At 40.8% G+C, this 25633-nt stretch overlaps 1 protein-coding gene across 3 annotated transcripts in view; it reads right to left on the reverse strand.

Annotated features, from left to right (window-relative positions):
- Window positions 1-25633, reverse strand: part of CENPE (centromere protein E) — a 183013-nt gene that overhangs the window by 68799 nt on the left and 88581 nt on the right. For all 3 annotated transcript variants that reach the window (XM_073601785.1, XM_073601777.1, XM_073601770.1), the window contains 16 exons: window positions 25368-25519; window positions 22645-22959; window positions 22515-22562; window positions 22343-22429; window positions 21489-21803; window positions 18762-18905; window positions 8259-8549; window positions 7948-8109; window positions 7733-7870; window positions 6116-6247; window positions 5718-5963; window positions 5234-5608; window positions 2523-2669; window positions 1980-2294; window positions 1319-1633; window positions 233-529 (listed from right to left, as the gene is read on the reverse strand). In XM_073601785.1, the coding sequence (XP_073457886.1) occupies window positions 233-529; window positions 1319-1633; window positions 1980-2294; window positions 2523-2669; window positions 5234-5608; window positions 5718-5963; window positions 6116-6247; window positions 7733-7870; window positions 7948-8109; window positions 8259-8549; window positions 18762-18905; window positions 21489-21803; window positions 22343-22429; window positions 22515-22562; window positions 22645-22959; window positions 25368-25519 (3479 nt within the window). The remainder of the gene's footprint in view (window positions 1-232; window positions 530-1318; window positions 1634-1979; window positions 2295-2522; window positions 2670-5233; window positions 5609-5717; window positions 5964-6115; window positions 6248-7732; window positions 7871-7947; window positions 8110-8258; window positions 8550-18761; window positions 18906-21488; window positions 21804-22342; window positions 22430-22514; window positions 22563-22644; window positions 22960-25367; window positions 25520-25633) is intronic.

Below are 25633 nucleotides of genomic sequence, written 5' to 3' on the forward strand. Positions count from 1 at the left end.
TTCATCCCTGTGTATCATCTGAGGCTGTTCACTTCACTGGGTATATGTGAGAGTTTACATCCACTTTAATTATATTAAAAGGCAGCACCTTCTAAGAGTCTTGTGGGAGAAAGAAAAGGTCTTCGATGTTTAATGAATCTCAAGTAGTCTGCCATGCCTGGTTCCCGATACTCTGTTTATAATATGAACTTAATACAAGTGGCTATCTGAATACCATCCAGAAAGATCTTACCATTTCAGTATTCTTCTCCAGAGCTTCTTTGAGTTGGTCCCTCTCTAATGTAAGATTTTCTTGTGAAGCCTTTAGATCATCCCTTTCTTGGGCAATTATTTCCATTGTATGTTGAAGACAAAGAAGCTTTTTCTCAGTGTCAAGTTTCTCACTTCTAAGAGCTTCCATTTGTGTCTCTGCGCTTTTCAAATCGTTCATGGTTTGCTCAAATGCATTTTTTAATGTGTGCTGGGTTTGCTCAAGCTCCTCATGTTGGCACTCTGTTCTTTGCTGAATTTCTTGTTTTAAATGCAATACCTGCATAGGAGAAATTATTTTACTAGAAAAAGTATAAAAAGCTATTTCCTGCTGCATTGGATTTAAATCCTGTTAGCTGCCAGATGCAACCCCTTTTCATATACAACCTGTGATACATGTGTAGTAATAAATTGATGTGATGCTACAGCCCATTAAACTTGCAGGAATTGCAAAAAGAGCAACACGGGTGCCAGGCTTACAGTCACATGACTCTCAGAGAATCATTCAAGACAAATAGAGCGGCATCATTGTGCACAAGCTCTAAAAATCTTCCTTATTTAGAATCCAGCAGGAGAATAAAATCTTGCATACAGAAAAAGGATGACGCATTATGACTAAAGCCCACCTGGGCTGAAACACTTCATGCTTTTTCTGTATGTAAGATTTTATACTGCTGCTGGATTCTCAAAGATTTTTTGAGCTTGTACACGACATACTGATCTATCCATCTGTGATACATGTGACTTGGCCCAAAAACATAGGATTTGGGATAAAAACTGTGTTACCCAGATATCTTGTTTCTTGATTGTATTTTCTAGACTGGGTTAAACACTTTAAATCTTTGTAACTGTACATGTCCTTTTGTATAATTTGAAAGTCTCAAACATGTATCAAGAGGGAAACTGCTTTCCTATACTTCCATTGTAGTCGGCATTCAGTTTTAGCAAAGCTGATAAAGAAATCTTCTTTCACACAAATACCTGCATCAGCATATCCATTATTTATAATGGAAAACAAAATTGAGTTTTAAAAGTTGTAGCAATGTAACAAATAAAATAAAAAAAGTACCATTTCATCATTTTCCTTTAGATTTCTTTGAAGAAGCTCAATTTCAGCAATTAATCTTTCTTGTGCAATCTTTAGATCATCCCTGTCCTGAACAGCAACATTCAGTTTTTGCTTTAGATCAACAAGTTGCTCTTCGGTTTGATGGTTTTCATTTTGCACAGACTCAAGATTTTTCTTTGCTTCTGTCATTTTATTCGTTAGGCTTTCCACCTCACAATTTAGGCTACTCTTTTCTTCCTCAAGTTTGTTTTTCATCTTCAGAAGTTGTTCATATTCAGATGTCCTTTGAAGCAGCTGTTCTTGCAGACAAAGATCCTACAAAATTATAAGGCAAAATTTAAGGGCCAGCTAATAAACTAAAATAAAAGACATTTTGCTATGTATTTCCATCATACAGCATTATACAGCTCTTGACATACTAATTTGCAGAGAGAGCAGAGGGTTGCTTGAATCACATGCCAGTTGCTTTGAGACATACTGGTCACAAAATTAAGCTCATTACTGTATGTAGTAAAGCCTTTTCCAATATTAGATGGTTGGTGGGAAAGCCTCATATGGAACTTACAAAGCTATTATTAGCACTCTCTGTAATGTTAACATCAAGAACTAGTAAACACTTAAAGCAATGCAAAAAAAAAAAAAAAATGTAAAAAAAAATTACCATTTCACTTTTTTCATTTATATTCTTTTTCAGTTGGTCCATTTCAACAATTAATCTTTCATGTGCGATCTTTAGATCATCCCTGTCCTGAACAGCATCATTCAATTTTTGTTGAAGATGAAGAAGTTGCTCTTCGTTTTGGTGTTTTTCATTCTGTAGACACTCAAGATTTGCCTGTGATTCTGTCATCCTATTTGTTAGGCTTTCTACCTTGTAGGTTAAGCTGTTCTGGTCTTCCTCGAGTTTGTCTTTCATCTGAAGAAGTTGTTCATATTCAGAAGTCTTTTGCAGCAGCTGTTCTTCCAGGTCAACAGCCTACAACATTTTAAGCAAGCTTTTAATTAGGGGCTATCTAAAAAAAAGGTTACATTTTGGTTATCTTTAGTTATTTTGGCATAAATGGCAAGCCTCATCTGAATTTTACATAGCTATCAGCACTCTCTATGGAAGTTAACACTAGGGACGGTACATTACTGAATCATATCACTTTTTCAGTAAGCAGTTGCTTTTCTCAGAGTTCATAAAATAAAAAGAATGATGTACCTGCCCTTCCAGGAATGGCATCAAGTCAGTGCTTGTATCTTTGTCCTGTATAGAGACACTACCAGGAATCTGCATTCTTAGACCATTTACATTTCCCTGATACTGCAACTCTTGGCATCTCAGTAGCTCCTCTTGTGTTGTAGAAGACTGCAGACAAAGCAGTAAAACAAAATTAGTGATTTGACATAATATTCAGCCCCTTCACATATATATGTAAATGTGCCTATTTTGAAAGCCAAATCATAAATATATAAAACTGCACATGGTGAAGACAACAAGACCAGAACAGGATGGTCAATTGTCTTGTGGTCAATCAAAACATAAGTAACCTAAAATCTACTCCCATTCAAAGCCTATTCTATCTATCCTGTGAAAGAAAAGAGGTCTATACTCACCTATTCTGAAGTCGCTCCAGTCTGGCCACACGATCGGGTCCCAGTGCTGGCTATAGTGTAGAGGGATAGCTGACAATGGATTTTCCATAGTAAGCTTATGGGTGATGTCATTGCTCTGGCACTGCTGTCGTTGTCCCTGCTCTCGTCTACACTGAAGTTGGTTGTTGAAGAGATCATGTGACCAGATGTATAGATATATCTTTCTCTTTACAGGGTAGATAGAATAGACTTAGAAAAGGTGAGGGAGTAGAATTTAGCTTAGTTAGGTTGCGACTGGAGATACACATTAAAATGAAATTCTGCCAAGTAACCACATGTTGAGCCCAGGTCAAAGATTATTGAATGCCGAAACAAAAATGCAAGTTTAAACACTGACTGAGAGGGAATCAAACATCTACGAGGAATTTTAGATTTTCTTGATACCTAAACTAAATTGTCTTACTTTGAAAACACGTAAAACAATTTTATTCAGTGAAGTTAAAAAGGAGGCACGGCATCCATTTACTAAAAAATGTCACTTTGTTAGTCACTGGACTGCAAGATGGTTTAAGTAATGTTATTTTAGGGCTGTGTGACTTGGACAATCAGTTCTTCAATGTCATAACTTTTGTGATAATGTTATAAATGGTTCTAATTCAAATAGATAGTAAAAGTTGACCTGACAGTGTAGTTCTTCTCATAATATCCAATAAAAAAAAAAACAGTTTGACTATGTATTAATAGGGATTACCATTTTATTGACAAATTGGCCATCAATATGTGTTTGGCTGCATCAAATAAATACTGTTCCAATTCCTGGTGTGCCATGCACTAGGTCAACCTTTTTCTGCAGTAGTTTGGCACCAAGCCAAACTTTGGGGCACAAAACCTAAATTGTGCTGTTTGGAGTATACAGGGGGTTTGTCCTGTGACAGATCAAGCCTACTGTGAAGCCAAGCATTTCAGCATTGATGTCAGTTTATCCATACTTAACAGTCTGGTCATTTAGCTGGACCTGTACTGACGCATACAGCTTAAGGAGCTTATTTTCCCATTAAACATACTTCCAAATTCAAATAAAAAATGCAAAAGGGGTAATTAAGGAAAATTATTCGAATTATGCAGCCAATAGTTAAATGTATTGCAATTTAAAAGGTGTTAGCACATCTGGAAAAGAAATATACAGCAGAAAATGAATTTCAGATTTCAGGAGTGTGAAGGAAAGAAACAAAATGAATAAACATTTTCTTGCTGCAAGCTTGCAAAGGGTAATGAATCAAAGCCAAACCTGCACAAATTACACGCACATCCAAGTATTTGGGTGTGTGTGCCCATCACCAAAAATGTATTAAAAAGGTGCATCGACATGCAGCTGACCTGCGCTTGACCTACATTAAGCAGGTTTAGCATTCCCATAGATTTGTATGAGAATGAGAAAACAGCTTTATACAAATAAAAACCCATCCACATGGCTGGGTTTGATAGGTAACCATACGAATGACAGTCTAGCAATGCTCATCACTCCTGCAGACAATGTATTTATGTCTAATGCCAATCTGCCTTTATGTAGAAAACCGGCCTGCACAGAAGAAAAGCGTGATTGGACGATTTCACAAGTCAGGCTACTGTTTTTTTGAACCATGGGGGCAGACATATGTAGAAGATAGTGAAATAATATATTTTGGGAAACCCCAATCTACAGAACACAAATACAAAATAGGAATTCCCCATCAGCGATATAGAGATAACATCCTTATGAACCCCGCTATGGATCCTTTCAATGCCTAGTTTCCTTTTGTGGGTGTTGCCATCTCTTAATGTTTTATGCTGTCCTTCACTAATGTTTTATTTGGGAGTTCCTGTCCTATTGGTATACTGCTTTAATTATAATGAATGTGCAGCGAGTACACAGGAAATAGCTCTTCACATCTATATCTTTGGAGGAAGTGGATGTGATCTGCGAAATGCGCACTCATTGATGTCTCATCAGTGAAGCCTCAAGCCTCACAATTGGGTGATGGATCAATATTCAAAGGACCCTTGACTATTATAACTAATATATGAGTGTTATTGTATGATAGGATAGGACTAGGAGGTTATACGTTCTAAAGCACATTTCTTGATATACAACGCTTTTTAATAAGTGGGGTTTCATGCTGTAATATAAATACCAATTTTACGATGGGAAATATGAGTTATGTTGATTTTATATATTAAATTTGTACTTTGATGTCTCTATGCATTGTTTCCCTGGTTGGACCTATTTGGGGGAAATACCAGATCTTAGGTAAGTGAAAGACTGAATGTTGTACATGTGTTAGCCTGTAAGTGACATACCAAGCTTGATGCAGTTTCTATGATTTCTTTGAGGCTGGCGTTTTCACCCAGAACAATTTCCAGCTTGCTTTGCAGGTTCTCTCTGTAACAAGTCACCTTCTCTAGCTCTTCCTGGAGTGCACAAAGTTTATCTGAAAGTTCCTGTTTTTCTCCTTGTAATTTTTCCATTGAGATGCTACTTTGCTGTAGATTTCTCTCCAGCATTTCTAATTCAGAAATATTTTTATCTGTATTATTTAAGTCCATTAATTTCTCAGCAGCCTCCTTTGCTTCCTGGTCCCTTAATGTCAATTGTTGGCTTGTAGTTTCCAGTTTTTCCTTCAGCGTCTCAATTAAGCTTGCTAGATCTTCCGTTTCTTTGCTTTGCGCTGCCCTCTACAATAATGAAATATATTTATAAATGCCAAGAATACTATACTCTTTGGTGCCATTTCTAGCATATAAACATTTAAAATGGAACTATAGGTATTATTCTCATACTTACATCTTCTGTTTGCCTTTGCATAACAGATACCAGCTGAAGGTTCTCTGCTTTAAGGGTATCTAGTAACTGCAGATATTGTTCTCTCTCTTGAGAAATAATGTGGATATGCTGCTGTAGGTGACCAATTCTCTCTTTTAAAATATTTTGTTCAGCTTCTACTTCTAGGCTGGTTGAAACATTCATCTCTTCCTCATCTACTAACACCTCTGTCAGCACTTGAACTTCCTTGTCTTGTGTCTCTTTATCCTTAGAAAACAAAGAGATGCATACTGTCTTATAAATCTGAAGCCAACCAAGATTTTTTTTTTTTTTCCAAAGATGATCACTACATAAACTAGAGTTTGTTTACCCAAACTTCTCCCTTTGATATAAGGCTAAAGCTAAAGAAATAAACTTACTAGGAGCCCATGTTTAGTGGTAGAGAGTGCTTCTTCAAGGTTCCTCTTTTGCTCTGTCATAAATCTTAACTCTTCACTTAGCTGGTCTCTCTCAGTCACAGCGGCATGGAGTTTTCCCTCCAGGTCCAAAATCTTTAAATACAAAATTATAGCTTTAGACTGCATACAGTTATATTTTAAAACTGTAAAACAGACACCAAGTTATTTACACGGATGATGAGTTATTAAATTAATTGGAAGGCCTGCTGCTTGTAGGCTGGGGACAATCAGTCTTGAACAGGCTCACAGATACTGCAGAAAGAGAGGGGGAAAAGAACAGCTGGAGAAAAGGAAAATACATTTCAATGACACTAAACTCTGGTATAAGAAGCTCTATTCAAGTATGCATTCTTAAAAGTAATTTTAAAGAGATTTTAAAAAATAATAAACATGTCTTACTTACCTGCCCTTTGCAATGATTTTGCACAGAGCAGCCCTGATTCTCCTCTTCTGGAGTCCCCAACTGGCACCTCCTTCCGACTGCCCGATCTCGAGCTGAGTTGTTTGCGTCTATTGACAGAGACAGTGTGGCTTGGCCCTACCTCACAGGATTTGATTGACAGCAGGAGGAACAAATGGCTCCTGCTGCTGCCTCCATGTCCAGTGAGCAGAGAGAGACAGAGCTGCTGCTCTTTTGCACAGCACTGGACTGAGATCGGGCTCAGGTAATTATTTGGGGGAGAATTTTTTAAAAATCCTTCTGCCTTTACAACCACCAACTCAAAAAAGTTCTTTCTATTGCTCTCAGCCTCCTAAAACCATATATATTTTACTGCTGTGATCTGAATTCCAGTTAGGAGGGTGCCTATATTTTTTCTACGTGGTACCACTGTATATTGGAATGTAGCCACCCTTTCTTGCTTGCTCCCAAAAAGCACTAGAGATCGGATTTGTGGTGTGCATAGAGCGGGAAAGGGAGAGGGTGTGGAGCCCACCGAAGACATTACAAAAAGGCAGAAAAACACAGTAAAACAATTTAATAAAAATCAATCACAGGGCCATTACGCTGTGGATGTCTAGGGATTATTATTGGAGGGTAAGGCTATCATTAAAGGGGTTGTAAAGGTAAAAATCTTTTCACCTTAATGCATTATATGCATTAAGGTGAAAAAACTTTTGACAATACCGCCGCCCCCAGCACCCCCGTTTTACTTACCTGACACCTCGAAACTCAGCCGCTGGCTCCCGACATCTCTATTGCCGCTCAGCCTGGTCGCTGATTGGCTACAGTGGATGGATTGAAAGCAGCGCAGCCATTGGCTCGCGCTGCTGTCAATCACATCCAATGACGCGGCACGCCGGGGGGCGGGGCCGAGTGATACAGTGAGCGGCTATAGCCGCTGGCTGTATCACGGGAGCGCGCCCGCAATAACTAACCACCATGCGAGGGAGCTCGCATTAAGGTGGTTAGTTCTTGCGGGGAGGAGCTGAAACAGCCGCCGAGGGACCCCAGTGAAGTGAAGGTAAGTATGACATGTTTGTTATTTTAAAAAAAAAAAAAAAAATTACCTTTACAACCCCTTTAAGTGTCACTTTAAACTTAAAGTTGCTGAACTGAAAACAGAACATGATATTTACTTTAACTTCCAGGTTCTTCTCCAGATTACTTGTTTGGCCATTAGAGCCATCCACTTGTGACTTCAGTGCTTCAAATAGCCTGGACTTTTCTTTCAGCTCATCCAGAGCATTTCGCAGTTCTTCCTGTGTTTCTATGGACTGAGAAACAAAACCCCATTTACTACAAGTACTGTAAGAACACTTTCCCAGCCAGCACTGTAACCTGTGATTCTTACCATTTCAATGTTGTCATGTAAATCAAGTTTGAGCTGGTCTCTTTCATCTGTTACAGCTTTCAGTGTTTCTAGCAACTTTTCTTTCTCTTGTATCTGTTCCATTTGTCCCATTACATCTTCATGTGGTGGCTTCTCAGGCAAGAATTTTAACTCTTCATTTAGCTGTTGGAGCATGCAGGTTATTACATATATTTTACGTAAACCAAATAGATAAAAAGGACCCCTTCTACCACCCCACCCCAGACTTCATCTCTAAATACGAGTATGATTTAAAGAAAAAAAGAAAAAATTTAAGTATTAGCGGTATATACCTCACAAACTTGTTTGGTAGCTCGCTCCACTTTGGCTTTAAGGTCATCCTTTTCTACCAGAAGGTTGTTCTTGGCGTTCTCCAACTCATCTCTCTGTTCCGTGACAGATTGGAGGTCCTCTTCAAGAGCATCAAGTTTCTGCATAAGTTCATGCTTCTCCTCTTCCATAGTGGCTAGAGCCAGCTCAGCGGATTTGAGGCTTTCCTTGAGAACGTCCATTTCAGAAATTAAACTCTGATGGTCTTCTTCCATTTTTTTAATGCCAATTGTATCAGAATTTGCTTCACTAGCCTGGATTTTATTTTGTGGCACAAAAGCCAAAAAGCATAAAAACACCAAAGACAGAAAGTAAGTAATTTCTGAAGTACGTCCCATCAATTTTATTATAAAAACAGGGAAATAAACATTAGCTAGTTAAAAGCAGTAACCTTTTTTTGTTTTTCAAGTTATTACATATCAAGATAATATCATAGAGGATACTTGTGTTTAATGCTACTGTAACTTCACAAAGAACCATATATCAAAGCATTTTAAAAGCAGAGTTTGGGATTACAAATGTATAAATTACTGATATGTTGCATGGTCTTGCACAGAGCACTTCTGCCTTTAAACTGATCTGGATGTGTCAGGGGATTTTGAAAGACTGCACTGGGTAATCTTCTATAGGGCTTGTTACCATCATGTCCTCAAGTCCCAACAGCAATTCACATTTTGTAGATTAGCATATTGCTAAGACAGAAATTACAAAAAGAAAATGTGCAAGGTTGATTGCAAAACATGTGTTGGTGGGATTTAGGCCTAAAGCTCCTTTTACACTGCTGTGATTTTACCACAATTTTGCCACAATTTCAGGGAATGCTTGTGTAAACTTGAGGTCTATGGATCTCACCTTGCATCAAAGTCAGACCAAAGTAGTACAGGTGCGAATTGAAGTCGCACAGATATGAATGGTACTCATTGGAAATCATAGGGTACGATGTGTCATGCGACTTTGCAGTCCCAAGTCGCAGTACAAGTCGCACAAATGTGAAAGGGGCCTTATTCATATAGTGCAAAAAAAAAAAAAAAAAAAAATGGGCAAGGTTCCTGCAATATTTGCCAATGATACCAAACTATGGACTGTGAGATTACATCTGAAAATTGTCGAACAGCTGTAGCCACTTTTAACCTGCCATTGCTTTTTACAGGTGGAGCGGCTGCAACTGTCTGCATCTACCTGTTCAGGAAACCACTGAATTCTTGTTGCACTTTTTGCTGTGTGAATGAGGCCTAAAACACACAGCTCTAAATCAGCTCAGGGAGCTCTTCAAGCCTCAAATACAACCTGGACAGAGCAGTATATATTTACACTTTAAATATATAGGTTAAATTGGCACTCCTACAATAAATGTTTAGGAGATGTTCTCATCTAATCTAAGTATGCAATGACTTGTTTATATGAATTGTAATAGATTTTTATTTGATAGCAATATTGTACATGGATTAATGATATCAGTTAAAACTGCCCACTGGAAGGGTAAAGAAAACCAGTATGCTTTGATAAACTGAATAAATATATATACTTCACTGGCATGTTATAGATAAACATATGCATATATAGATGCTAAATGGTATGCGATTTGAATTAATTAGCCATACTGATTCCATGTGTGAAGTACTTCACTAAACCTGTATTTAAATGAATGATTGAAATGAAACCTTCAGATGTGCTTCAACAGATCTCAGGAAGGGCGTAAGCATACTAGCCCGAAACGTAATCCATTCATATCTGAAACTGTGCAGGCAATTGTTGCCTTTGATATTGCTTGGAATGATTATGCTTGCTTTGTAAATCTCTTCTGAAGATATTGTGAAATAAAGCAAAGAAGTTTTTAAGTGCAGCAACCTCTTGGACTTTTCTTCTATATATAAGGTCGGTGGGAAGACCTGATTGCTGGCACTAAACTGTAAGCAGAGTGCGGTTCTCCTCTACAAGTGTATATATCTCTCTCTCTCTCTCATATATATATATATATATATTAGAGGTTGACCGATATATCGGCCGATATTTGGTGTTTTTTACTTAACCACTTAAGGACCAGCCTCGTTTTGGATTTTAGGTGTTTACATGTTTAAAACAGGTTTTTCTGCTAGAAAATTACTTAGAACCCCCAAACATTATATATGGTTTTTCTTCTAACACCCTAGAGAATACAATGGCGGTCATTGCAATACTTTTTTTTGCACCGTATTTGCGCAGTGGTCTTATAAGCGCACTTTTTTTGGAAAAAAAATCACTTTTTTGAATAAATAAAACAGTAAAGTTATCCCAATTTTTTTTAATATTGTGAAATATGTTACGCCAAGTAAATTGATACCCAACATGTCATGCTTGAAAATTGCGCCCGCTCGTGGAATGGCGTCAAACTTTTACCCTCAAAAATCTCCATAGGCGACGTTTAAAAAATTCTACAGATTGCATATTTTGCGCTACAGAGGAGGTCTAGGGCTAGAATTATTGCTATCGCTCTACCGGTCGCTGTGATACCTCACATGTGTGGTTTGACCACCGTTTTCATATGCGGGCGCTACTCGCATATGCGTTCGCTTCTGCGCGCGAGCTCGTCGGGACAGGGGGGTTTTAAAAAAAATTTTTTAAAATTTTTATTATTTATTTTAAAATATTTTATTTATTTTTACACTGTTTAAAAAAAAAAAAATTGTGTCACTTTTATTCCTATTACAAGGAATGTAAACATCCCTTGTAATAGAAAAAAGCATGGCAGGACCTCTTAAATATGAGATCTGGGGTCAAAAAGACCTCAGATCTCATATTTACACTAAAATGCAATAAAAAAAGAAAAAAAAAAAAGTCATTTAGAAAAATGACATTTAAAAAATATGCCTTTAAGAGGCGTGGACGGAAGTGACGTTTTGACGTCGCTTCCGCCCAGCAGTATCTTGGAGACGAGTGAGCTCCATCTTGGCCTCACTCGTCTCCTGACACACAACGGCAGAGGACGCAATCGCCTCCGCCACTACCGACGGCTCCGGTAAGCGGCGGAGGGCACCGGATCGCGGCGGGAGGGCCCCTCTCCCGCCACCGATAAAAGTGATCTCGCGGCGAATCCGCCGCAGGGACCACTTTTATCTGAAAGCCGGCCGCCGCACGAAAACGGGGATACCGGGGTTATGGCAGCTAGCTGCTGCCATAACAACGATATCCCCGTTCAAATTTAGGACGTATATAGTCGTGCGGCGGTCGGGAAGTGGTTAATCGGCATCAGCCGATATCAGCGGACTTGCAAATGACTTTTGTAATAGAAGTCAATACAAGTTGCCTGAAAACTTCTGTGAAGAGACTTCTCCCCTCCTCTGGGCAGCCTGCCAAATCTGATAAAAAGAACCTGAAGGATACAATGTTTACACTTATGAATGAACTGAGCTCTGTGTGTAGAAGCGCTCAGTTTAACCATTTAAAGACTAAATCTTTTCTGACTCTTGTTGCTTACAAGTAAAAATCCTGTATTTTCTGCTAGAAAAACACTTAGAACCCCCAAACATTATATATATATATATATATATATATATATATATATATATATATATATATATATATATATATATATATATATATATATATATATATATATATATATATATATATATATATATATATATTTTTAGCAGAGACCCTAGAAAATAAAATAGCGGTTGTTGCAATATTTTATGTCACACGGTATTTGCGCAGCGGTCTTTCAAACGCAATATTTTTTGAAAAAATACACTAATAAATTAAAAAAAAAAACTAAGCAGCAAATTAGCACATTTTTTTTCATCCAAAAGTTTTGATTACCTGTTTTTGTGTATTTAATATTTAAGATATAGTTTTTTTTTTATTTTTATCTAAATTCTACATACAAGTGAACTGATTGGAGGTTTGTTTTGTTTAATAAATGTTTAAATGTAAAAAATTTTCTGTATTACTTAAGGTTGCTTTCACACTGGAGCAAGCATGCGTTGACGGTAAAACGCTGCTAGTTTTAGCGGCGCTTTACTGTCATTTTAGCGGCGCTATTCGGCTGCTAGCAAGGCACTTATAACCCAGCTAGCAGCCGAGGAAGGGGTTAAATGCGCCCCTGAAGCGCCACTGCCGAAACGCTTTGCAGGCGCTTCGGCAGCGGTGCGCATTCATTTCAATGGGCAGGAGTGGTGGAGGAAAGATGCCGCTTGCAGGACTTTTTTTTTTTAACATCCTGCCAGCGCATCGCCTCAGTGTGAAAGCACTCGGGCGTTCACACTGAGACTGCAGGGGAGCCGTTTTACAGGCGCTATTTTTAGCCCAAAAGCGCCTGAAAAGCGCCCCAGTGTGAAAGGGGTCTAACTGTTAGATTTTATGAGATGAAGGGAAAAAAAAAATAAAAAATCGGCCTAATATATTGGCCCAAAAAAATCGGCTTCACATATCGGCCACCGCAATTTCTAAATATTGGCATCAGCCAGAGAAAAACCCATATCGGTCGACCTCTAATATATATATTTTTTTTAAACACATACATTAAAGATAGTTTAAAAGAGCAACTGGAACCAAAAATGAGCACACGAAGATATGCTTTTATATTGTCCCTTTATGTGATCTTGTGTATTCCTTGTAAAACACTTTTAGAAGCTACCTTTAAAAAGGCACTATATAAAAATAGGATTTTTTATAACAGCTTACCTGTAAATCCTTTTCTTTCGATGGAAATCACGGGACAGAGAGCCACAGTAATAACTGATGGGTTATGTAGGTACCTTTAGGTATTGGACACTGGTCACACCCTAATCAGGAAGGTCAACCCCCTATATAATCCCTCCCCTTCCAGGGATACCTCAGTTTTGTAGCAAAGCAATATAAGTATTAGAAGAGGGGCGGGACCTCTGTGTCCCGTGATGTCCATCGAAAGAAAAGGATTTTACAGGTAAGCTGTTATAAAAAAAATCCTATTTTCTTTCTCGGACATCACGGGACACAGAGCCACAGTAATAACTGATGGGATGTCCCAAAGCAATGCCAACTGAGGGGAGGGGGGGATCACAACCAAGTAGGGTGCAATCAGACCCGAGGACCCTGTACCGCTGCCTGATAAAATCTGGTGAATGTATGGACTGAAGACCAGGTTGCGGCCTTGCAGATCTGAGCCATAGAGGCCTGGTGATGCACTGCCCAAGAAGCACTAATAGCCCTTGTGGAATGTGCCTTGATCTGAAACGGAGGAATCTTCTGTTTCAAACCGTAAGCCTGAATAATCAATCGTCTAATCCATTTAGAAATGATAGCTTTTGATGCTGCCTGTCCTCTACTGGGACCCTCTGGCAGCACGAACAAAACAACCGTTTTGCGAATTTGAGCAGTTGCTCCCAGATAGGTCTTGACTGCTCTTACTACATCCAAAGAATGTAGTGACCTCTCTTCCGAAGAACAGGGATCTGGAAAAAAGGAAGGCAGAACAATGTCTTGGTTTAGATGAAATTCTGAAACCACCTTCGGTAAAAAACTAGGATGAGGGCGCAATACCACTCTATCCTTGTGTTTAATCAAATAAGGCTCTTTACATGAAAGAGCTGCCAATTCTGATACTCTTCTAGCAGAAGAGATGGCTACCAGAAAAATTAGTTTCCTTGTCAGCAAGACCAAAGGAATCTGACGTATTGGTTCAAAAGGTTGTTTCTGTAACACTGACAGAACCAAGTTCAAGTTCCAGGGGTTTAGAGGTGCCTTAACCGGAGGATTAAGACGCATCACCCCCTGCATAAAGTTTCGGACCAAAGAATGCGACGCAAGTGGCCGTTGAAATACTGATAAAGCCGAGACCTGGCCCTTGATGGTACTCAAGGCCAGCTTCATCTCTAATCCTAATTGTAGAAAATCAAGAATTCTACCTATGACATATTTTCTGGGATGCCAACCCCTGGGTCCACACCAGGATACATACGCTTTCCAGACTCTATGATAAATCATTCTGGAAGCTGGCTTCCTTGCATTGATCAAGGTAGATATGACAGGACCTGAAAGCCCATGACTCTTCAGAACGTGGGTCTCAATAGCCAAACCGTCAAATTTAGCGTTTGTAAGGCAGGATGGAACACTGGACCTTGAGATAACAAGTCTGGGCTTACCGGTAGGGTCCACGGGGAACCCACCGTCATCCTTACTATTTCTGCATACCAAGTCCTTCTGGGCCAAGCAGGGGCCACCAGAAGTACAGACTTCCTTTCCTGCCTGATCCTGCGAAGGAGTCGTGGCAGTAGCAGAATAGGCAGGAATGCATAAATCAGTGAGAACCGATGCCACGGAATCACCAACGCATCCGTCCCGCATGCAAGAGGATCCCTCGTCCTTGCCACAAATCTGTCTAACTTTTTGTTGAATCGGGATGCAAAGAGATCTACATCTGGGACCGCCCATCTTTGGCACATGGCCAAAAAGACGTCGGGATGCAGAGACCATTCCCCTGGGAGTAACTGCTGGCGACTTAGATAGTCCGCCTGCCAGTTCTCTATCCCTGGAATGAAAACTGCCGATATGCATGGCACATGCATCTCTGCCCAGACTAAGATCTGGTTCACCTCCTTTTGAGCAGCTCGGCTCCAGGTGCCTCCCTGATGATTGACATAAGCCACTGCTGTGGCATTGTCGGACTGGATCCTGACCGGGCAACCCTGTAGCCCGATAGTCCAGGCTCTTAGGGCTAGGTATACCGCCCGGATCTCCAGAATGTTGATGGGTAAGGTCCTCTCGGTCTTGGACCATAGCCCCTGGATCGCAGACTGTTCCAGAACTGCTCCCCAACCTGACAGACTGGCATCTGTTACCACCGTCCAGGTAACCGGTAGAAAGGATTTCCCCTTCTGCAGGTTTTCGGGTATGAGCCACCAATTGAGGCTCTGACGCACCGCATGTGACAGGTGCATCGGAAAGTCTAATGCCTGAACCTTCTTGTTCCAGGCTGACAGAATACTGTGTTGCAGTAGTCTTGAATGGAACTGAGCATAGGGAACTGCTTTGAATGAAGACACCATCTTTCCCAGCAGCCTCATACAAAGGCGGACAGAAGGACCCTTCTTGGTCCTGACTGTCAGAATCAGCTCCCTTAAAGCAGTGATCTTTGCCTGAGGAAGAAATACCTTCTCCTGGCTTGTACCTATGATTAGACCCAAATACTCCAGGATCCAACCTAGATGTTCCAGATACTTGACCGTGGTCCTCAAATTCTCGTTCAAGGAAGCCACCGACTGGTCTATCAAGAGCAGGTAGTCTAGGTATGCTATGAGTTATACCCTGAGCCCTTAATCTGGCCAGAAGAGGGGCCAAGACCTTTGTGAACACTCGAAGTGCAGTGGCTATCCCAAAAGGCAGAGCCACGAACTGGAAATGGCGCCCTCCTATCTCGAAGCGTAGAAACTTCTGATGAGCCGGAAAAATGGGCACATGTAGATATGCATCTCTGATGTCTATCGATGCCAAAAATTCTCCTCCCTGCAGGATGGAGACTACTATCCGAATTGATTCCATGCGGAAGGACTGAATCCTTAGGAATCGATTCAGATCCCTTAAATCCAGAATGGGACTGACATCCCCTTTTGGTTTTTGTACCGTAAAAAAGTTGAAATAGAAGCCCAATCCTTGATCCTTTGTGGGAACCACCATAATGACCGCTTGCGACAAAAGTCGCTCTAACGCTAGAAGGAGCGACTGCGTCTTCTCTGGGTCTCTGGGAACACTTGATCTGAGGAAACGAGGAGAGGGAAATTCTTGGAACTCCAGCTTGTACCCTAAGGTTACCGTGGAGATTACCCATCTGTCCTGGAAGTCCTCCTGCCAGAGCTTTGTGAACTGTCGCAGTCTTCCCCCCACTCGAGCAGGCGGGGGCGCCCCTTCATGAAGAGGTCTTAGTGTCTTGTCTAGAAGACTTCTTCCCCCAGGACTTCCTTTGTTCCTGGGGTTGACTCTTGTTTCTTGCCCCAGACGGAGGGGGCCGTCGTGACTGCCTGGAGGCTGAAGCCCCTGGCGCTGGGGAAAGAGGCCGTTTGAAAGAGGGGCGCTTACTCTTCTTAACAGGTAAGAGAGTGCTTTTCCCACAAGAGATTCTCTTGATATAGTTATCCAAGTCTTCTCCAAACAACCTTGCACCACGAAAAGGAAACCCAGCCAAGAGCTTCTTACATGGTGCTTCGGCTGACCAATTTTTCAACCATAAGATACTACGCATATGCACTAACCCAAGTGAAAGACGAGAGGTTTGCATGATATAATCTCTGTTGGCGTCAACAACATAACATAAGGCCACTGGAAGGTTAGCAAACCCCTGGGCCTGTTGTTCAGGTAATACTTTGATGACCTGCTTAACATGGTCTCTTAAGTATTGACAGACTCCAATCGCTGCTACCGCAGGTTGGGCCACTGATCCTGCTAAGGAAAAAACATCCTTTAATAAGGATTCCATCTTTTTATCCACAGGATCCCTGAGCATCTGAGCGTTGTCTACAGGACAAGTCAGACTACTATTTATAGAGGAAATGGCCGCATCAATGGCCGGCATTCCCCACATCTTAATAAATTTTTCTTCCATAGGATAAAGTGTTGAAAACTTTTTCGGCGTAAGAAATCGCTTATCTGGGTGATCCCACTCAGAATACAGGAGCTTTTCAAGCAAATTATGAACAGGAAAAGCATGTGCTGCTTGGGAAGGTTTCAGTGACCCCAAAGTAGAAGAGGATTCTTTAACAGCTTCAGGTACGGGCAACTTAAATGTGGAGCGGACCAATCCAGTAAGGATCTGCACTAAGACTTTCTCCTCTTGGGAAATCGCAGAGGGTCCCTCTCCACCTGGTTCCTCCGAAGAGGAATTATCTGTCCCATCCTGATCCACTGAAAGGGATTCATCTCCTTTATCCCAGAGATCCTCTGCTTGAGGGTCTTAGGAAACAGAGGAAGGCCTAGTACGTTTTCTTCCACTGAGTGAAGCTGTAATCACGGCCATTAATCTTTCCTCTAACCCAGTAATGGTTGAGGAAAAAACCTCTTGTGTAATGTATACAGGCGCTGAAGTGCCGGAAGCAGGTATAGCCCAGACCCCAACGGCTCTCCCTGTCCAGCCGTCCCTGGCCCCTCATGGGGGAGGATGTAGCAGACAAGGGGTCCTCAGAACCTGAACGAGATCCCCTAGTGTCTCTGGTTCTGGGGGTACTTGAACCTCTTCTACCCATAGTGCAAAGCAACAAGGTGTGAGGTATCCAAAATGAACACTGACTGCTGAGCGATGTAGTCTGGCAGAAGCCTTGCTACCAAATGCCCAGTCCGGTGTTACCTTAGTAAATGCAGCCTAGGAGAATGCCTGTGTCCCACCTTACATGCGACTGTCAGCTGTGTCCCCTCCAAGGCTCAGAGCACCTGTAGAGTGTGCTTTAAGTAGCCATGCTTCTGGCACTGTGGGCGTCTGAGCACGCTGACGCTGTGCTGATGCCCCGCCCCCCCTCCTTCGTTTTTTCGAAAACGAGCACTTCCTGCGCGAGCCTGTCCCTTCCGGAGTAAGCATGGAGGAAGGCTGGTGGTGGAGGAGGAAGGAGAGAGGCTGGCTGCGATGGGACCTGCATTGATGCAATGGCGGCGGCGACAGTGCGGTATAAAAACCGCCTTACAGCCAACCCGCGGCCTCCCCTTGGCCTGGGGGGAACATTCCTAAGGAGAAATCCCCCCCATCCCATCCTACCTGGAGCTGGTCGGAAGAGCTGTGCAGCGTGGAACGCTGAGACAGAAACAGCATGAGAAGGTATGTGCTCTTGGCATCTTGGCAGCCCCCGGTGGTCACACTAGGCATAGCATGCATCTACCTTAAAGGAGAAAACCTACTAGAATTCAAAATTCTGTGGAATCTCCTCTTACCTTATCCAGCCACAGGGTGCTGTATACACAGACCCAATCTTCACCTCTCACGGTGGGCTCCGTTTTAAAAAAACGTCAGAGACTGGGGCCCCCTACGAATAGGGGGATCCTGCAGTTCTGGCCCTGTAAAGCACCCAGCCAGAAATTAGGAGGTTTAAAGCCATTTTCTGATCTGCGGGGTCCAGCTCTCTAAAAAGAGAAGCATTACAGGTAAAACCTTGTTTCTTCGGACACGAGGCCCGGGTACCATCCAATTCGGCCATGAAAAGACACTTTGAATGGATCCGGCTCGCCCCAGTATAGGATATCAGGATATTCCCTTCGGAGCTTCAGCACAGGACATCTTTACACGTCCAACACCTAAGACACTGGCGTAAAAACTGAGGTATCCCTGGAAGGGGAGGGATTCTATAGGGGGTTGAACTTCCTGATTAGGGTGTGACCAGTGTCCAATACCTAAAGGTACCTACATAACCCATCAGTTATTACTGTGGCTCTGTGTCCCGTGATGTCCGAGAAAGAAATAAAGTTTATTATTACAATTTTTTTTTTAAATCACCACCGTTTACAGGTATCAGTTCATTGATTCTAGACTTTACCTCTGTGGTGTCCTTATGGCTTACTGCTTGTACAGAAATCAGTTCAGCATAATCTGAAATCTGTTTTCTCAGATCTGACACAAGTTGTTTCTGGCATTTAAGCTCCTCCTGGGTCGTCCTCAGTTCATCCTGCGTTTCAATTGACTGAATAAAATATGTGTACAAAAATAAACTTCTGTTAATGGATATTAAAATATGAATACTGACATTGTAAAACAATGCAAACGGTAGCTTAGTAAATGTGAAAAAAGATCCTATAGCTCCAACCGCTGACTGCCAATTGTATATATGAAATATTCATAGTAACCCTGCTAAAACAGATTGTTTTATATACAGACTATAAAAAAAATAAAAAAAAATAAAATAAAAATCGGGAAACGCAAAATACTAAGCATTTACTTTAAAAATACCTAAAAAAGGGACCAAAAAGGAAAAGATAAGATGGGAACTGAATTGGGTGTCATAATGTTCACACCAGAATGCAGTGTTTTTCTGTGTTCCAGAGATGTGCGATATTATGCATGTTTGCATATCACACCTCACTGGATGGCGCATATGCCACAGCTAGCAGAAAGCACCATGCTACTCTAAGGTTACATGAAGTGTCACTTTTTTTTTTTCTTTAAATTTTATGTGAAATGCACAAAGGAGCTGTGTGATTCAATAAAATAATAAGATTAAAAACCACAATAAGATTGCATTACACCGCTCCCTGCTGCACATCACTGCTGCCTAAAAATGGACTGCTGGCAAATGAGGTTTAATGTTGAAAAATGTAAAATAATGCATTTGGGTGCCAAAAATACGAATGCAAGTTACTCGCTAGGTGGAGAACTTCTGGAGGAATCTACAGTAGGATGGAAAAGGACCTGGGGATCCTAGTAGATTGACAGGCTCAGCAATAGCTTGCAAGGCCAGGCTGCTGCAAGCAAAGCCAGCAGAATACTGGCTTGTATTAAAAAGGGATTCACTCCAGACACATGTGAGAATTCTCCCACTCTACAAGACTCTGGTCTGGCCACAGCTTGAGTATACCGTCCAGTTTTGGGCACCAGTCCACAGAAAGGATGTGCTGGAGAATCCAGAAAAGGGCAACAAAGCTAATTAAGGGACTGGAGGACCTCAGCTACGAGGAAAGACTACAAGCATTGAACTTATTCTCTCTGGAGAGGAGACACTTGAGAGGGGATATGAGATCAATGTACAAATACTGTACCGGTGACTCTAGCATTAGGGAAAAAAACCTTTTCAGTGAAAGGAGTTTAAAAAAAAAAAAAAAAAAACACAGCCATTCACTAAAATTAGAAGAGAAGCGGTTTAACCTTAAACTGCAGAGGCCTCTTTACTGTCAGAGCAGTAAGGATGTGGAATTCTCTTCCACAAGCAGTGGTATCGGTAGGGGGCATCGATAATTTCAAAAAACTATTAGCTGGGCAACTGAACGACCACAACAGGTGTATACAATGTACTATGAACATAAACACACACACACACACACACACACACACACACACACACACTAGGTTGGACTTGTTTCTTTTTTCAACTGCACCAACTATGTAACACTACAGAGCACCAAAAGGTTTTTGTTGCAAACAATATATTTTCACACTTAAAAGGAAGACTGTGGAAAACATGCCATCCCTGCTGAGAAAGTACTACAACTACTATCTTACACAGAACTGCTCCTGTTCTCATCCCCTCTTCTTGCCTTTCCTTATAGACTTAAAGAAAACCCGTACAAACAAATATGTAGGCTGCGATTGCTGACCTGTCTGAAAATGCAAGTTGCCTGGCTGTCTGTTTCAATATCATTTGGAATAGTGATTCAGAATAATCAAGAATACTAGTGAAGTAATAATATGCATTCTTGCTCTGGGTCAGAGACTCAAAGTACTGAAACCACTGAATCCGCATGACAGCCACACAATTGGCATTTTTGGAAAAAACGGCACGTTGGAAGCCTGCATATATGCCACAAAACATTTAATTTTTACTCCCAGTTTTCACATAGAAGTGAATTACAGCTGCCAAATCCGTTCTATACATTTATAATTAAACCCCCAACCATGTGTCTGGGGCTTAACTGTCACTCCTGGAAACATGTGGTGGGAAGGAGAGTGGCAGGAGGTCAGAGTGAAAATCTATTTACTGATCTCCTCTGAAGTATGAACCCTGAAGCGATCAGCTCTGAGCATTTCTGGGTTCAGAGCAATCAAATAGACAGTGCTAAACCAGATATAACAGAGTTTAAATGGTGACAGAGGTCTAATAGACCCCGAGGTCTCCTTAAAAGGAAAAAACATGCACTTATTTTTGTTCTACCTTCCCTTGACCTTAAAGATCCCATCATCCCACTTCACAAATGTAGACTTAGAGAGATACAACGTCCGTGACCTCCGTGGATTCTTTTCATCTAGAGCTTTATGTCCGCAGAGCCCCCATAAAAAAAATGTAAAAGCCTCTGGTCCCTATGTACAAATACGACAATTGTGCCACTTTATAGGATATCTACTCACAAGACAGAGAGAGAGAGCAATAATTCTAGGCCATCATTCACTGTGAACATAAAAATGAAGAGTTTTAAAGGCTTTAAAGTGCTGACTATGGGCAATTTTGAGTACTGTAGCTTTTGCAGTTTCATGGGCATGTGAAATTGTGCAGCCGATATTGTCACTCATGTACAGTAATGGTTAGATATTCAATTGCTAAACAGGTTTTATTCACCATTTCAATGTTGTCATTCAGATCTTGTTTTAGAATATTCTTCTCAGATGTAAGCTCTTCAACCTTACACTGAAGTTCATCTATTTGCAGATCAAGCAGTGTTATCTTCTCCTGCAGCTCTTGAATTTTAAGTTGACCTTCTGAGCGCTCAGTTTGCATGATACTTAGCAAGGGCTGCGAGTTATTCAACTGCTCTTGAAGTTGTTCCTTTTCAGACATGAGCTGAAGGTGCTTTTGTACTAAATCCTGTTTTTCTCTAAACAGTTCAGAATGCTTCTGTGCTTGTTGCTGAAGAGTTTCAACCAAAGATGATAGCTACAAATAAATATATACAACTTGAAACAGGATAAAGAGAAATAAAATGCCTCAATCAAAGCATGGAAATTGTACCATCTAGAAAAGTTTGTATATCCTTGAATATTAATGATTAAGAGAAAGTAAATCCTTAAGGCTGCTTCACATGTGGCCAGCTGGGCAGCAAAAACAGGCAGTTAAGCCAGTTTTCACTACTCCCCCGTACTCTAACACAGCAGTCAGAGGGGGTTGTACAGCTGCTGTGGCAAAAATGACAACCCTTGCTGAATCTGGCGGGCCGAACTGTTGCTGAACAGGACTCATTTAGGCGAATGGGGCCGCACTACAACATACGCTGTTGAGGCGGTACAAGCTTTTCAGGCTTAAAACAACCCCCCAGCCACCTGACAGCGGCTCTCTGTGAAGCAATCCACTGCAGATTACTTTTTAAAGGGGTGACAAAGGATGCCAGCAATCTAAACACACACAGATAAGTATATCTATATATTTTTTTAGGCACATCAAGCTCTGCTTCAATTAAGAGGAGGAAAAACACTTACATTGCTTAACTCTTCCTGGAGGTTGTCTCTCTCAAACACCATGGACTTAAGTGTTTCTTCTATGCTGCTAGTGTGAGAAGCATGGTCCTGTGGAAGGAAAAATTAAGAAGGCCCTAAGTGACACTTACTCAACTGTCCTCTGAAGCAAGAAAAGATTTTCTAATCATGTTACCTGCTGGGCTTGAACCAACGCTTCCCTTTCTTGTTGTGCACTTGACAACTATTGTTTAAAAAAAATAAAAAGTACAAGTCAGAAATGATCAATGTGAGTGAAGCATACAAAGTAATACAACTAGACTTACCTTTCCTTCTAATATTTCCAAAGAATGTTTCAGGTCATTAATTTCTTTTACTTGACATTCAGCCTCAATGTCCTTTTTCCTAATTTCTTCATTTGTGAGTAAGCATCTTGTCTGAAGGTCCTCATACAGTATTTTAAGCTCAGAGTATTGCTGCTCAGCTTGCTGAAGCTTTGCCTGTGTGTTGCTCTCCTCCTCTATTAGTTTATCAATCTGTTCCTTTTGCTCTTGCATCTTGCTGTTCTGATCGCATATTATAGATTCCGATTGTTCTTTTTCATTTTTTAAGAGTTGGAGTTCACCTGAAGTTTTTTGTACCTAGTAAACAGTGATCAAAATACTTAATTCTTTATTTTATCTTTTAATTTTAAGCTAAGATAAGCAATATCTGCAATTTACATTTCCAAGTACAGTATCAGAAGACTTCACCCCTGTTAGAGGGGATGTTCCAATATCGTATCACCATTCTATAGGAACGAAAGGATAGGAGCATGGACAGGAGACTTTTTGTAAAGCGGCTGTGTTGCTTCTATTTGGTTTAACAATGGCATTCTTAGAAAAAAGAGGACAGGCAAATATAAGACTTAGTGCGGTTGCAATTACAATTAAAGGATAATGGTACCAACAGGACAGATCTCCCATTAAAAATAATATAGGAACTGGTATTTCATAGTTAGGTTGAAAAAAAAAAAAAAAAAATCTAGTCCTAGTTCAACCAAGAAAAATAAATACAAGAAAACCTTCATATAACAGAGCCTTACCCACAGTTGATCCAGAAGAAGGCAAAAAAACAAACAAACACTCTATAAACCATGGCCCAATTTGCTCCATATTTGGCAATAGCAAATGAGAATTCCTCCCTTATTACAAGGGAACTGGAGGAAGGAGCGCCACAGAAGTAGCAAACATACTAGAAAGGTAAATGTGTCAAAGCTACATTGCACAGGCAGCTACGGCCAGGTTCCTCCCTACCCAAAGAAGGTATTTGGGACCCCCAAGGCTTGGTTTAAGCTTGCGGTTGGGCGGGGGGGTTGCAAAAATGCACGGTTCAGCTGCGTTTCTGCCACCCAATAATAGCCCCACCTGAAGCTACAATAAGCAGCAGACAGGAATGTTTACATGCTGTGGCAGCAGCAAAGTTCCCCCGACATGAAGTGATCAGCGGGCGACAAGCCCCCCCAAACGGTAGACATTCAAGTAGATGGTGAAGTGCTGCAGACGCCCTGCAACCATGTGTATTGCACATTTGATGGCAAAATTGGAGTTAAAACAGGCGGTGAGGAGACGCTGCATTTCTTTCTCACCGCCTGTCAGTAGCCTCTGCACGAGTTCCTAACGTGGATCAGGCTTCAGAGGCAAGGGAGGAGATTTAGACACATGCCTAAATCTACCCCAACTCCCTGCTGTCAATAAGTTATGGCCTGCTTACACGGATATTGGAACCCTTGCTGGGAACAGAGGTCCAAGTCAGCCAAGAGAGCACTGTGCCTTAAGCCCCAGTGTGCTGGTTACCTCAAGAGATTTCCTACTAAAATCTGCCAGTGCCCTCCTCCCCCACAAGGAAAGGTTGTGTGGTCATTTAATACTTGCTGTGACCTGTAGTCCCACAAGGAAGGTACTGAGGGTAGGTAAGCCAAAGAAAAAAACGGATCTGGAACCATTGAGAAGCTAGATACGTTTTCGTGCAAAGACTTGACAATCACAACTAGCAAAAAGGCTGCAACCTACGCCTAGGAGAGAAATTTTTTCCTTTTTTTGCCAGTGTAATCACCTGAAGTTGGCAGCATAACTTCATAATGTCATGGCTATAAAGGTGTTCTGTGATGTAAGAAAGAAAGGGATATTCTTTAGAGGAAAGTGGAGTGCATATTTGGAGCAGAGAGGACAAGGAGGCTATCACCCACACTTTTCTAAAACCTTCACTGTTTAATGTCAACCTTTGACACTCTACTCCTTTTGTGTAAAAGATGAAAAAACATATTTCTCATACAAATTCTCCACACAACTGATCATCAGGCTTTGATGTGCCAACTAAAAATGCCAACATATAAGCATTGCTTAATAAAAAAAAAAAAAAAAAGAAGTAGGAAGATTAATTAAAAGAAAAATTTAAAAAGTTGGTGTAAATTTACTTGTATTTCAATTATTTCAAGCCTACTCTTGTTATCAAAACAATATTGAAGTTTGATGTTTTTGAAGACCCCCACACACCTAATTCATTATGGCTTGTGGATATGCACTGCACACCAGGGATATTTAAAATACAGTCCGAATGTTTATTCACATTCACAATTGTAAAGTGCGACTTTACCTTTGTGACGTGATCACCTGAACAATTGCGTCAAAGATCCGTGGTGTACTGGCGATATATACTTGATGGCTGTGACAATAGGTCTCCTTTATTAAACAGCGAGCACACAATAAGGAGAATTACATGAGGCCTACAAAGCTCACTCTTCTTGCTCACAAGATTCAATGGCATTATATCACATACATCTCGCCGAAAGTGACAATCTCAACAGATCTTAGAAGCAGGGAGCTACTCTCCAGTTGTAAAATGTAAATTATAGAAACAATATAGTACACACCTGACCACAATTTATTACGGTTAAGAGAAGTTTACTAGCAATATAATGCAAAAGGACAGTGCTAACTGTAGGTGTAAAAAAAAAAAAAAAAAAAAAAAAAAAAGAAGAAAAGAGAACCAAAAGCACACACACATTTACCTGGTTCTTAAGTTGTTCATTTTCACTTGGCAAAGTCAATTCTGACAAATAAGAAATTTCCTTTTCTAGAGCATTTTTCTCTTCAAGAGCATTGGTAAGCTGCTTTGAGCAATCAGCAATCTTCTTATCCAGTTCCACCCGAGAAAGCAGATCTGCAAAGCACAATATATTGTAACATTAAAATGAATGACATTTTATCAAATTTATTTTTAAGATTATTACATACTGAGATGAAGGGGTGATGTTCAAATATTTTATTTTTTCCA

The sequence above is a fragment of the Aquarana catesbeiana genome, linkage group LG01, assembly GCF_042186555.1.
Source record: "Aquarana catesbeiana isolate 2022-GZ linkage group LG01, ASM4218655v1, whole genome shotgun sequence".
Lineage (NCBI taxonomy): Eukaryota > Metazoa > Chordata > Amphibia > Anura > Ranidae > Aquarana > Aquarana catesbeiana.